Below are 15478 nucleotides of genomic sequence, written 5' to 3' on the forward strand. Positions count from 1 at the left end.
AGAGCCAGAATGGGTGCAGTGCTTTTATATCCTTCGGGGTCGGCACCAACTCCGTCCTTGATTTCCTGTTTAAATTGCATTACACATCATTGTATTACCTCCATTTTTGCTCCCACACACTGGTTGGTTTTACAACCGATTTAAACATTTTACGAGCTACTACAGTCCTTGTGTTTACCTCCAGAGCCGACAGACCGTGATGCCCATACATGATACACATGTATACATCTGGTGGAATAAAAGAAGTAGACGGACAAAACAAGATGTTTGAAGCAGTCACTTGTCATCTTTTGACGCTTCCTTTGACTGTAATGGTCAATGAAAAGAGCACTGCACTACCCTCACATTGTCAGACCAGTCTGTCCATCCAACCACAGACGTCTCCTTTTTGTTTTTTTATTCGATGCCTACATCGCCCACAATGCAACTCCATTACCACCAATTGGTTTGGAGAGCTAGGTGTGCTGTGCTATCAGTGGCTGAGAACCATTTTGTTGTATTTTCAAAACTTGAAGTCATCTCCAGCCGACGCTGCCTTAAGTGACATCACTTGAGGATATTCATACGAGACTTTGCACGGCTCTCGCTGGAGACACTACTTTACAAGACTTTTGTTTTTCAAATGTGCAGCAGTATTTCTTCGACACATGGAAACGGGTCGTGTACAATTGGTCTTGCGGCCCATAATACATGATTACAGCCCTTCCTTTCCTGCTTTCAAAATGTCTCTGCTGCGACGTCACCAAGGCAAATTCCTGAGCAAGTATCGTACTTGGCATTTAAGATATTCGGATTTCATCCTCATCTCAGTACTCTTCATCTAACCTTGCCATTCAAATCACTGATTTCATGCCAGTTTAAAATGCCAGTTCTGATTTGGTAAATCAGGTACGTCTGTACCTGGTTTACCAAATCAGACTCGAGCCAATCGCTTCTTTTTCCTGCTGATGCGAGCGCAGAGACGACAGCTCCAAGAGTCCCCGCCGTGGCCCCGGAGAGGCCGGAGAAAAGTGGCCCGGTCTGTGGAACAGTGGGCCTGTCAGCGCCACGGCATGGTGCCGAGGACACACAGCCTCAGTTTTGGACAGGCGGAGCAAATGAGCAGCCTCTTTTTTTGGGGGGGGGGGGCTTCCCGGTATAATACTTCTGCCCTAATCCTCTCTGGAGTTCCCTCAAAACCCTTCAGTCCACATGGGACAACAGTGTCCCTGAATGTGGGCTTGTGGCACACATTGTGAGCATGCACGTGCTGCAAGATGAATATTTCACTCGGTGAGAACTCAGGGCTGTCATAATCTAAATGTTACTACTTAAGAACAAGTACGATCACGCAGCAGGCGCGCGTCTGCAGCCTCGGGTTCGGAACCGTTTTGTACTCCAGATTTTGGAGCAGCAGGTGGACACCCACTCACTGATTAGTCACGGGGACGGCTTGAGCTCCAGATGCAAACAGGTTAAATGCGTAGCAGGTGGAAGGAAAGGAATAACGATTTGAGAAAGAGGTAAAAAGCTGAGATGGGATGATGGGAGTCCAAAGAATGTTGAAGCTCAGACTCAGAGGCAGCGGAAGGAAAAGCTGTCGCCCCTAATTAGTTTTGCACAGTGCAACGAGTCTAATTTATTGGCTGTTTACATGGCACGCATGCACACAAGTATCCATTAATCGTTCTCGCACTGATTGCAGAGAAAACGCGTCAATCCTCTGACGGTCACTGTAATCGTTGAATCACTCTTGGGGGGATACTAATTTGCATGCCACGTCTCATGAAAAAGGTTTACTGGATGTTACGATTTGGAATGAAAATAATTCCCCTTACTGATCCTACGTAACAACCTGGCAGCTCATCTCCTCAGCAAATGTATCATGTCCCTCTCCATCCGCTGAATCGCCCCACTCCATCGCCTTACTTTGCCATTTCTAAATTTGTTGTTAAAAAACAGCAGGCTTCTCTCCTGCATTTCTTCCAATGCATGAGCTCATAAATCAGAGGACAGAAAAATATTGTCGTGGACATCGGAACGTTCAACGATTACAGCCCTCGCTCTGCCTTGTATTCAAGTGGTAATACAAATTAAAAAAAGACACTTGTCTGTTGGATGCAAATAGGGCCTCTCTGCACTATACAAATACCATAAACACAGTAACCGTTCATTAAAATTCTGCGCCACACTTCCATATTTCCCATTACAACAGTAATTACTCTGGGCTTCTGCTAATACACCGTCTATGAATGGATGGGGGGGCCTCAGCAATCTCTCTCACACACACACACACACGCACACACACTTTCCATCACCTAAATTACCCATCTTGTAAAATACCTTTCCCCGTCTTCCCACACATTCCACATTACCCCCCTGCCCCCTCTATCTATCTCTCTCATGCACTGTTCCTCCATCTCTGTGCGGCCCAGGCTCCTATCTTATCATGCTCAAGGTCTCACAGAAGCCTGGCTTCAGCCCAAAGTCTTAAACAGGGGCACAACTTGGCAGACAGGGACTGCGGTATGTTCAGCAGTGTTTTTCCAGGCCTTTGTACACAGAATGATTAGAGAGAGAGAAATGAGGAGCCAGGGCTCCACTCTGCTGCTCTGTCCAAGAATGAAGGTTTGCTTAACCGGAATGAGATGAGCAGATCCTTCCAGATAGAGGAGCCAGGTGGTCCACAATATGGAGAGGGGAGTAAAAGGGACACATATGGTGATTGAGAGGAAATGTGTGATTTGGACTGTCTTTAATGAGGACAATCTGCAATATAACATACTTATATTATGGCCACTGGAGCTGCCCCCAGTCAAAATGTCATAATTTGGATGGAGACTGAAGTAGCACAGCATCCAAACCAAACCCGGCTATGAAATACAGGCAGCAGCCCAAAAGGAAGGCATCAAATATTCATGAGAAGCACGTTTACCTCTTTCCGAAAAGAAAATCAATTCCCTAATAAGCCACTTACCAGCCACAGAAGTCAGGAGAATGGTCAGGCAAAACCCAAATTTAGCGAGTGATTTCATCGTGATTCGGCCAACAGCCATGACAGGACAGCCGACTTCTAGTCTCCTAGTTGGAGCTTTTTCCAAGTCTTGTTGTACTTCTTTCTGGTCCTCTTGTTGTAGAAGATGCCACTGTGTGATTTTTCGCCCCGTTTTCCTCACGTCAGCTCAATAACTTGAACCGAGTTCTCAGGCGTAAAACACATGAATATATTTATATATATAAATATATGAGGCGGAAAAAAGAAGCGCAAGCGAGGTGATAACTAATATTCACTGCCGATAAAAGTTGGTCCCGCTATCGCCTCCCGCACGGACCGGACAGACGCGCCGAGCAGCTAACGCGTTTGGCGGATCTGCCGTCTGCGACTAGCCAGCCAACAACGTCCATGTCTGCTAGCTAACATGCTAGCTGCCCAGGGCGATTGTCTGGTGGTGGAAAACTTAGGCAAAGAAGCGAAATATCGCGAAAATAACCACTACTTCGTGTGCGCACAGACCATTGTCGGCTGCGCGGTTAAAAAAAAGAAGAAGATAGTCCACCCGTTCGACACAACAGGCAATAATTTGGCATAAACGTTAGCCAATTAGCTCAGTGAGGTTACAAGCTGACTGCTATCTACGCTAACCAATGTTAGTCTAAAAGCTAGCCAGTTAGTTCTCCGCGTCCCGTTGAGGAAAAAAAAATCACAAGTCAACGGCGCCAACAGTGAGCTTCTCTGGTTTGCGATAGACGGAGATTATTACACCCATTCTGGCAGACGAGGGATTGGATATCTCTCGGTCTGATCTTCCCCGAGGCAGTCGGCGGCGTTTGGCATTGACTCTCCGGAGCTTCGCTGGGCAGACAGACAGGCAGGGCGGCTGGGAACGCCTCGTTTGCGGGCTTGTCTGGAACCGCTCGTCTCCGGTATCGGGTTGCTGTAGGTTGGTGTTGGGGGTGGATAGGACAGCCCCTCACCGGCAGGATGAGGGGGGATGCAGCGCCGCTGTGCCGCAGACTGTGGATATAACGCCACCCGGAGCCAAGCGCTAGTAAAGTGAAAAACTCGGAGTCGTGCATCGAGTACCTGAATGCAGCATGTGCTGCATTCAGGTACTCGATGCACGACAATTACAAACTGTAAATGTCGTAGAGCGTGGGTCAAATTGAGCGTTCATTATACAAATATCTAAAGCAATCTGAATGCAAGACCTGCCGCTTCACTATGTGTGGTATTATTTTAAGTATTTTACGAAAAGAGAGGCTACATTATTGCTAATTATTTGTGAAAACATGCCAATAGTCCAACAACAACTCAATTACAATTATAATTATTAATAATAACATTATTATTATTATGTATGATAATATCATTATAATAATAATAATATTGTTTTAAAGTAGTAGTAGCGATACTTTCCCCCATGGATATTCCGTGGTTTAAACGTGTGACCTCCTTAAAGTTACTATTTCCGATTGCTAGTAAATCCATCAACAGTTACTTCTACTATTAGTGTTACTTTACTGCCTCTGTGTGGTCAAATAACTTGACACAGAGTTTAAAGCTTGACTGGAGAGTCAAAACAATAATTATTCCAGCAGGTGGCAACGTCCGCCCGTGCCTTGGAGTTATATAACCTCAACATACTATTAAGTGCAGCACAAATACTTTATGCGCCTTGTATTGATTCAACAATTAAATTGCGATCTAAAACGTTCTATCTATATATCAAGGTTCAAGGTTTTTATTTAGCCATTTGTGCCTAGACCAACAGTCCAGACTCATTGGAATTGTTGGTGCAGGGCTCTCTGAGTCACAGTTTTGGAAAAGAACATAAGAAAAACAAGAAAACACACTGGAAAGAAACAGGAAAGAGAAGAAATATAAAATATGAGAACACTATACAAAATATAAAATATGAAAACACTATACATACGGCGGTATATGTACAAAGGTATATACAAGAGAGGTATTAGATACAGTTTTATAAAACATAGTGTTAAATTACAGTAATAAATAGGCTAGTCCTATTCAAAATTTTGTTTTGCCATCAAAAAAAACTTGTTATATTTATATATAACAAGCATATCTATCTAACTGAGAGTGTCCTGTAGAAATAATGCAGTCACGTTATATACAAATATATATAAAAATGATTGATGAGTTGGTGTACAGTGCTGTCCCACTATTACGCGGAGAAAGGGGGCGTGTCCGTGGACCTCCACTGACGGGACGGGACGGGAGCGCGCTCCGGCTGTCGGCTGGTGACGCGCGCAGTCATCTTCTGTCCTCGTGTACTACTGCTCCAACTACGCGCGCTAATGGTAACTTCAAGGGCGGCGTAATGGCAGGATAAAACTGCGCCAGTGCGCATTCACACACGTCGGACGTCCCGCTCCTCCCAGCAGCCTGGCCGTCTGATGAAAGGTGCGGCCGGGCCATGGCTTCTGCTGCGCCCGAGGCGAGGAAGTTCACCCGGGGACTCAACAAGCCGGGCACCGCCGCGGAGCTGAGGCAGAGCGTCTCCGAGGCCGTCAGGACGTCAGTGATGATGGTAAGAGCCGGGAAGGCACTCGGGACACTGCATGAAGCTGCTGGCTCACCACGGGGGTCTTTAACTGTAGTTATGAGTTCTAGTCCCCTGTTTTATTATCTGAGGATGTGACATTTCTCTGGCGATGCTGTCACTCAGGTGTCTATTGTTACAACTTTCTCAAAGGGGTTGCCAGGTAACTGAAATGTACACCTCCAGGACACACACACACACACACACACACGCAGGCACGCACACACACACGCAGGCAGGCGCGCACACACACACACACACACACACACACACACACACACACACACACACACACACACACACACACAGGCAGGCGCGCACACACACACACACACACACACACAGGCAGACAGGCGCGCGCACACACACACACACACAGCCAGGCGCGCACACACACACACACACACACACACACACACACACACACACACTGCACATTTCTTTAGTCTATCCTGTCATCTGATTCCCCCCCAGGTGCACCTTGCAACCAGATAGGTTATAGACAGGAACCGCTGAGTAATGACTAAGGTAAAAATGTCTCAAGAAGACTGTATGTCAGGATGCACTGCGATACACATTTGTGTTTATTATAATGAGGTATGATGATTTTATTAGGCATGACCTCGTCCTCTACGTTAATACCCTCATGTTTAGGGGTTTAACACAGTGGCTGTTCTTGTTGCAAATCGGTGATCAATATGCCATTTCTGGCTGCTGGCTCCATGGTCATCTGTGTATCTGGCTCCAGTCCTGATGCACTAGTAAAGTCAATTAAAAACCGCGTCAGCACACTGGAAGCAAAGCATAACTTCAGCAGTATGACACTTGGCTATCTGGTATGATTTCCAAATGTTGCTGAGACTACGATACAGTCAACTGAGGACCAGCCGCTGACCAGTGACCCTAAGGTCTGGTCACTGCTAATGAGTTTGTACTGGGGTTAGGCACGGGTCCTCATGTTACAGTCGCAGACATCATGGCCTTCACAGTATAGCCGGGTTGCACACTCAGCACAAAGTGGAGCAGAAGTGTACATTTTGTTGTACGAATGAATGTGCTTGTGAATAGGACGGGGCATCGGCTACCGTTTGTACTGTAGAGACTGGATGTTTTGTGCATTTCATATTTCCCCCACCCTTGCCACTCATTGCAAGGCAGTGTGTGAATAGGAGACGGGTCAACCAGTAGGTATTGCTTGTTTTGCGGAAATTCCCATTATCCCTCACCAACTTCCCACCTGCAAAAAAGTGAATAACCTTTACTAACCTATAGGCCTCCTTCTGATTGTTTAAAAAAAAACTTCAACTACCACCTTCCCAAACAAATCACAAGGCCAATCACAAGGTAGCCCCACCCTAAAGCATACCCTGCTTTATCCAAATAATACCATCATTTACGACATGAACATCATGCTGTATTGAAAAAGACTTGAAACTAGAGATTGAGACATAAACTCATGTTTACAATGAGGGAATAAATCAAGAGAGAAGTGGGGTCATTTTCTCAAGACACTTTCACATTGGCTTAGCTTTTCTGGACCTAACGTGGCAGCCTGGTCCAGTATAGCTGCCTCAAAAGAATACTCAAAGGCCGCATACCATGTGGGCGCAATGCCGTTATTTTGGCTCATTTTGGCAACGGTACAAAAAGTACTGGATGAATGAGCGAAACATATGCACTTAAAGTTATCAGAAAAGACGTTGTACATTTTTTTTGGCGGACCACAAGGCCTACACCCGGGCCCCATTATGTGCCTGCTGTGGAGTCTGCTGGACCTCTATTTTTGACTTTGCACTTAAGGCGCAGCTGCTTTCCCCTGCCCATTTGACATGGAGACTGACATGCTGGAATGGTAAAACTAATATATGTATATAGTGAACTAGACTTCAAAGAATGTCCACAACAGCTCAGATTTCACCCATGAGAAGCAGGTTGGCCGATCGTGGATTGCTGTGTGACTTTGAGCTGATCTGGTTGTGTAAATTTAATACAAAAGGATGGCGGAGGTATTTGAAAGACAGGTTTTAATGAGTCTCCAAAGTAACATACTTCTTCTCCTGAGCACATTCCATTATTTAGTCCTAATTTGAATCGGTGTCATTGTAGCCCTATTAATTCTGTTTTAGTCCACAGTGTGTGGAGTGGCATAATGGATGTCAGATCAGATCCCTGGGCTGCATTAAATAATGGATGATGATGATGGTAGGTGTCCTGGCTATTTTTAACCGTGCCCTCTTTGACCCGGTGTTGCACCGAGGAGACCATTAATTATGAATACCTCCATATGTGATAGATCATCTATAGGTTCAAGACCGAGGAGAGCTCAGGCAAGTTGGAATGACCGCACATACACACACACACATACATACATACATACATACACACACACACACACACACACACACACACACACACACACACACACACACACACACACACACACACACACACACACACACACACACACGCCATGGTTACTGCAGGCGTGGCCGGCTCGCTCAGCTACCTTAGTAAACAAAGCGGAGGCCAAGCAGTAAAGACAGGCCCCGCTGTTTTAATAATCACTTCCAACTGTGGGAAATGCTCGCTCAGGTTTTTTTATACCTCTTTCTGCCCTCTCCCTGCCTTGCTGAATGAGTGTCCTTACTCATTTCTTCATGCACACACAAACATACATACTCTACAAACACTCAAATTCTGTCTTTTTTTTGTTTGTATTTCTGGTTGTTTGTCTTTTATGTCTGTAGCTATAAGACACTCACCCCGTAATGTCCCACTGATGCCTTTAAAGCTGTAACTGTTAGGATAAAAAACAACTTTTTGTCACATTTGCTCAAACTGTCCATACATCTGACAGTATACATAAGACAGATGACCTTTGAAAAAAAAAATCTGGTTCCTTTGCCTTCTTTTTGTACTCTTAATGGCCGCCATGTTGAAAACAGTCGAGCCATAACTAAGCCCCGCCTACCGGCCGGGGCACACTCATTTTACAGCTTCACGGTGAACTAAAATATGTTTTTTGTCTGAAAACATTTAATGTGAGTAATGCACTAACATTTAATGTGACTAATGCACTAAGAAAAAAATCTAGTAATGCACTAAGAAAAAAATCTTGATTCATATTTGATCAGCAAATCATCAGCTAGTATGATAGTTTGATCAGAGTCACCGGCAGTTAGCTGCGTTAGAGGCTTCTCGGCTCTGATTGGTTGTTTGTTGGAATCTTGGAAAATGCCATGGGGAGCACTAAAAGGAGGCAGAAGGGCATGATTTGTTCACAGATTATCTGTTTTACGTGCTACTACCGGCATATAGTTTGAGCACTTTTTTTTTAAGTTGCCAACTGCAGCTTTAATACCACATCCAATTTGATTCTTGGTTCAGACCAGCAGTTCAAACTGTGCAATTCCACTTGTGAGTGAATTCCCCCTGAGAGGATTTGGTCTGATCAGAGCATTAAAAAAAAAAAAAACCTGGTGGAGATAATCTGCAGATTTGCAGATGCTTTAGCCCTGCTGACCTACATCTGTGTCATGATACAGGACCTGCGATGATGAAGGGGGAGGGTGGGCGATAGGTCGGCTGCTGGGTTCGTGGTGTCACAAGGTTGCTGCCACTGATGGCTGAGGCAAGGACTTTTCTGGCCTTGTGGTTTCCACGTTGTCTTTATTTAGTCTACCTCTGTCGTTTACACCCTTTTGCTGGCGTAAACACCCGCTGCCTTTTTGCTTCCGAGGCCAGCCTGGCATGTGTGTGTGTGTGTGTTTGCGTATAGACGGTCTTCATTTCTCCCTTTTTTAAATGATTGAAAACAGCACAAATCAACATCGCTGTAATGCAAACATTCTTACTCCATGACATGGTTTTGACATGTTGCCACAGTCTCCACCACAATCCAGGCTGTGATCACTCTTTAGAGCCTGCAGCCTTACGAATGGAAAAAAACACACACGAAAAAAAACGCCTGTACTTGTTTGAGTGCCACATCATTTTTATTGGACAGCTGCTGCCTGTTTTTGTTTCTGCAACAAGGCCCGGAGTGTTGATTCAAGAGGGAGATTTCAGCTTATTGAAACATCTTCAGTGTTTTGAGTTTTTATTTTGTTTCGTGGTTTATGGTAAGAATATGCCTAAGGTTTTAGCAGGCATTACATTTCAACTTTAGCAGTTTTACAAATTCCAACAGATCTCAGAAATTTCATACTATCAGATGTTTTCCTATTCCTGGAGTACTTAAGGAAGATGATACTAGAGATGGGAACTACATCAGTGTCGTATATATATATATATATGGTTTAAGAAGAGTGTAATCATGAGCAGACTAAGCTTTTAATAAGACACGAATGAAAAAAAAAGTTCAGCTTCCAGTGAAAAAAATTGTGTGTTGTGGTGCTCCTGAAAGATCTTAAGAAACCAAACAATATGTATTATATTTTGGGTGAAATGTTTTTAAGTCACATGTGTTGTATAATTTAGTTGATCATTACATTATTACAGTACTGTAGAGAATTAGTATGGATTTGGGATAAAGCTCATGAGTCCACAGCCCTGTACAGCTAGCATGCTAACATGCTTACAAAGACAGTGCTAACCATAGACATCTATGGTGCTAGCATTCTGATGGTAAGCAAGTGTAATGTTCACATTGTGTGATCACATTTGCATCAAACACAAAGCTTATTCATCATAAACAGAAACATTTGAATGTGTGTTTGCTATGTGCTTATCTTGATACAGGATTTCATCCCGATATGATTTCATCGGAAGACAGAAGACTTTTTCCACATTCATAACTCCCCATGACACGACAAAGAAACCGACCTTTACGTGTTAAATTGGTGGAGTGCCCCTTTAATCCGTGTCACGTATTTCTAACGGTTGCCGTGCCTTTTAATATACGATTAGCCAGAAGAAACGGGTTGCTATTTCAATCAGCAGTGCCGCCAGCCTTTGTCTGCAAAAATTGGGCAGTGACCATAAAAAGAAAAATCCTCTGACCCAGTTGACACAATTGCACACCCGGCTCTCGGTGTAAAAATAGCCATTTAATTTTAGTGTGGAAAACATTCAAGGGCCCTTTTTGGCTGCACCATTATCCTTCTATGTGAAAGTCAGGCTGAGATAGGTGGAAACAGAGCACATTAACCAGTGGCCTACTTAGAATATGATATTAAAGGTGCTGGTTTGTGTCATTCCTGATTAGTTATTTTCTTTTCCCGTCCTAGTCCGCCAGATTACCTGCAGGTCTTCAATGACTCTCAATACCCAAATCACACGCATGTAACCCAGATTCTACCATTCATTATTATTAGCCTGAATTGTAGGTCTATTTTAGTATTTAGTGCAAATTAGCCAATGTCAAATCATGGACATACGAGCATTGCTGCTCCGCTGTTTCAAAGTGTGGCCCTCAAAGCGCTCCATGCTCATCGGTCCAAATAACTGGTGTTCATGCCATATGTAATCACATTGGACATGGATTCCCTCTATCTGTCCATTCATGACTGACTACACGCAAGAATAAGAGTGGATTAGAAGTCCCCCAGGCCTAGCTTTGCAAAACAAGATAGCTTTTCCATGCCGCTTCCATTAAAACCAGTGCAGTGGAACTTGGCTGTCTTCATTCATTTTTGAGAGTCACTGCTCTGCTTTGAATGATCTCCGGCTCACATTGCATTATGTTTTGGGCAACGCTCTCATGACTGCGTGTCTCAACCCAGCCTTTTTTTGTAATCATGTGGATGCGGAACGAGTGTTTCACCAAATCTATTCGAAAAGATGAGGAAAGGAGCATCGTCTTGCCTTATTTTTTCAAATATTTTTTCAGTGAGTCATCAGGACTCAGTGTTGTTGCAGTGCTAGGAGCAGCCTGTGGGAGGCAGCAGTGATGCACGTCTCCACCAGGAGCCATGCAGAAACGTTCATGCTGTCACTATCTAACATGTAAAGACAAAGACTTGAACAAGAAGCTCTTGTGTGTGTGTCAGCATGTATCCATGGCATGGGGCTGGGTTTCATTTAGTCTGCAATGACGCTGTGTATTGGCACTAATGATTCTTTTCTTTTTTTCCTCTAAAATAACTTGTCTTGTTGCCAGGAGACCAACCTTAATCTCTCATATTTAGTTTTTCAGAATAAAAGAGAGTCCACGGCTTTGAAAAGCTGACGAAAAGTCCACATTTTGGTCTAAAACTGCATGCAATGGAGTAAATGTATGATCAAGGACGGGACTGTTGGAAGATGAGCACCTTACATTTGCTTTTCTGACTGAGGGGAGAGGGGCTTTACATCAGATGAATGAAATGAATATATACTTTATTAATCCCCAAAGGGAAATTTAGTGTCGCGTAGCAGCCATTTACACACAGAAGATGAGTGTCTTCTTTGGATTCTGATGAAATCATTTTGTGGTCCGGAAATCTGTGGTTTCCCCAGTTAGCAGATGTCTGTGGGAAAAAAAGGTTATTGGGTGCATTATGGGGTGCAGTTTGTATTTCATTAGATTAATGCAACCCCCTGAGGGACAGCCCTTAATGTAATGGCATTGTTCAAAGGATGCTGCTAAGGCTTTTTGAATGCGCCTGAAAACACTGCATTGACAGAAACTAACTATCTTACAGCCTTGAAGTGGCACCACACCAGTCAGTCGTCCGTAGCCAAGTTTACATTCACTTATTCACTTATTATTTGAAGTATCGCATTAGAAGAGCTGTATGGAAACTGCAAAATTGGGGCAAAACTGTTTTTAGGCTCTCTTGAGGTAGTTTTTGGCCTTTGTCGAAAAGGATATTTTTTTAGCATTAAGTACATTTCTATCTTTTTCTCGTTGTCCTTTACGTCCACCATGACCGGTTACTGTTAATCCAAATACTGCTTCTACTTGGTATTCTCTCTTTATTTCTTGTTTTAATATGATTCTCCTTCCTACCCATTTTGCTGCATCATCCACTTAAAAAGTAGGTGAGTGTGTCACCCACTGATGAAATATTTACACCAGCCGCTGCAGAGAAGCAAGAAGAAAATGCAGAGATTTAAATTAGCCTCACATAAACAAGGCTGTGTCCTTCATCTCACACCCTTTGCTTCTGAGGAGAGGATGTGAGGATGTGAATTAGATCGCGAGGAGTTGCAGAGGGTTGCCGGGTTCGTCCTGGTCGTCCTATGACGCACCACCCTTCATTTATCAGCCCGAGCCAGGAGTTAATGTCTGTGGGCCTGGCAACGTGGGTCAAGAGGATTTAAATCATTCCTTTTCCGGTCTTAGAGCGCATGTAAGTGACATCAGAAGGATGACTGCCTCGCTTGTAATTCCGCTGTCAGTGGGAGAAAGAAGGAAGAAGGGAAGGAGGCATGAAGGAATCTGCAGCAGCCACTTTGTGTGTGAGTGCGTCTTTGTTGGTAACACGCTGCTTTTACTGTTGACAAAGCATGCGGAGTCAGAGAGTGACTAAGCTGTGAGAGGGAGGGAGGGAGGGAGGGAGGAGAGAGAGCCTGCTGGAAGGGGAGGAGGAGGAGGAGAAGTGAAAGTGACAGGCTTGAGTGCGTGATGGAGAGAGATGGCAAGGCTGAGAGAAGAGGGAGGGAAAGCGATCAAGCAAAGAAGAAGAGGAGTCGGTGAGAGAGCAAGGCGCGAGCGTCTGAGCATCCTCGTCGTCGTCCCCTCCCTCCCCGGCGGAAGGAAGGAAGGAAGGAAGGAAGGAACGCCCTGCTTCGGCTGAGTGAGCAGCTTTTCTCTCCTCCGTGCGTTCATCCCTCCATCCCTGCTGCGCTCCGGGCTGAGATTCGCTTCACAGGATAACGGTTGGGCACCCTCCTCGGGAAACTGATACCTGAGTGACTTTTACGCACACCTGTGAGGGGACTCTCTCATGCGGAGAGAGGTCAAGGCGGGGAGATCAGGTTGCTGCGTCCACCTGGGCTAAGAGCCGGGAGATCCAGTGAGTTTGTTTCTCTGCATGGTGGTGGCGAGCGCTCGGTGCCATCATGGGATGCACCTCCAGCGTGGTTCTGCTGGAGGGGCTGCGCTCCATCCTCGAGAGGAACTGCGGCTACATCAAGGGGGCGGTGGGGCCGGGCGCTCTGGAGGAGGACGAGGAGATGCTGAGCCTCAGGGGATCTCAACTCTGCCTTCCCACCACTGCTCTGGTAAACCTGCTTTGGCATATTACCTCTTTGCTGGCGCGTACTGGGGGTCTTTTCCAGTAATGTTCTACTATTTTGCAATCAGGTTTTAATTGAACTCAAAAACTCCAGTATGATTGTTTATTTTTCCAGGTTAACTGTTATTCAGAAGGTGTACCACACAAAATAACAGGTCAGAATGAGTTTAAATCTGCAAGCAAGTGGATTTTATGACATCCTCCTTGAGTCCAATTTTCCTTGAAATTAGATATACAGAAGAATTCCTTTTCTTTTTTTCCATTATTTGATCAGTGACTCCACTAGCTGGAGCCAGTCTATTTTCAACACATCCGATAACATTTTTCTTGAGGTTACAAAATTAATAATTTAGAGTTCGAGCGGAGACTTGGATTGAGCACCGATCAGGAGATTTTGGGCTAATATTCTTCCTAATAGACTCCCCGAGGAGCTGGATTTAGAAGTCAAGTATATCTTTCAGTGCCCCACGATCGCACAATTACTGCGGCAGATCAAAGGCTTAACATTTGGCTGCGAGGAAATGCAACATAAGTCTTAGGATTTGCCAGAGTTGGCCCCTACTGAGCAAGGAGCATACAATGTAGGTCCGTAGCCATTGTGTCTTCCACTTGGATTTCCCATTACAATGCACTGCTACATTAAGCTACTCCCCTCAAATTAGCTCCATTAGCTCGTAGCCTGGCTTTCGCTAAATCAAAGAGATTTAATGGACAATCGATGGCGAGCGGGTAAAGTAGGACTTCTAGTGCACACTGACACTCACTATGAACCATTATCTCTTTTGGATGCAGTGTTTCCTTTACAACCATAAAGCTATTGTTGGCCTCCCATGATCCTTACAAACAACAATTACATATTTAGGTAACAGCGGAACACTAGGGTCCAGAACGGCAACCCAAATGCAGATTCTGATTGCTTTTTTCTTTTTGTTGCCTCCTCAAGAATAAAAGACAGTTTTCAATGTCCATTGAGACTACAACCAGCAGACCACCACTGCCTTTCTGTTTTAAAATGCAAATGGCTATGTTTACACCTAGCGTCCACACCACTCCGGAGTTTTAAAACCCCCAAAACAGAGGCGTTTGAAAACAGTGTTATGTTTGAAAAATAAAACCCACAAAATGTGTCTCGAGTATGTAGAGGAAGATTTTAGAGGGAGAACGTATCAAGTACGACAACTTTGACTTCGCCAAACTAGTAGAGGCTACACCCTCCCTTTGCAAAGCTGAAGCACAGCTTCTCTCCCTCAGAGGTCCTCTTTGGTCAGAGTAGCACAAGTGTTGAATCCAAAGGGTTCAGGTCACCAGTCAACAGTAGCATTTTTATTTTCCTGTCCAGTATTTCGATTATTTACTCATTTATTCACTTGAATCCAATGATGAATATTGCACACCCGAATGCACATAATACAATTTTGGAAGCCCTACATTCCGGCATCCTGGTCCAGTGCAGGTGATGGATCAGTTATTTAGTAAACCAGATGGGAGCCTGAACTGATCTACATTCTGTTCCCGTGGACTAATCCCAGGGACTTTCTGCTCTTCAGGGTTCATGTTGCTGCACAGTCTCGAGCCGATCTCTCGGCACCTCCGAGAGCTCTGACGTCGTAGAGGAACTCCCCTCTCCCGTATCGTATAACCTGTCCCACATGTTCCGACCCTGAACAACCTGGAGGCGCAGTAACACACGGTTGACCACAAGACAGAGCTGCTCTTTGCCACTTTGATTAAAGGAAATTCTGCTTTATTTGTGTGTGTGTGTGTGTGTGTGTG

The 15478-nt window shown here is 44.7% G+C and overlaps 2 protein-coding genes across 2 annotated transcripts in view; one reads left to right on the forward strand and one right to left on the reverse strand.

The window, feature by feature from the left end:
- Positions 1-3035, reverse strand: part of LOC306753003 (bone morphogenetic protein receptor type-2-like) — a gene marked incomplete at its 5' end in the record, with an annotated part of 28626 nt that extends 25591 nt beyond the window's left edge. Inside the window, one exon of the mRNA XM_079236835.1 lies at positions 2957-3035. Within this exon, the coding sequence (XP_079092961.1) occupies positions 2957-3035 (79 nt within the window). The remainder of the gene's footprint in view (positions 1-2956) is intronic.
- Positions 3036-13529: 10494 nt separating this feature from the next.
- dock9b (dedicator of cytokinesis 9b) overlaps positions 13530-15478 on the forward strand; it is a gene marked incomplete at its 5' end in the record, with an annotated part of 44459 nt that continues 42510 nt past the window's right edge. Inside the window, 1 exon segment of the mRNA XM_079236934.1 lies at positions 13530-13691. Within this exon segment, the coding sequence (XP_079093060.1) occupies positions 13530-13691 (162 nt within the window).

The sequence above is a fragment of the Taurulus bubalis genome (genome assembly GCF_910589615.1).
Source record: "Taurulus bubalis genome assembly, chromosome: 21".
NCBI classification, from domain to species: Eukaryota; Metazoa; Chordata; class Actinopteri; order Perciformes; family Cottidae; genus Taurulus; species Taurulus bubalis.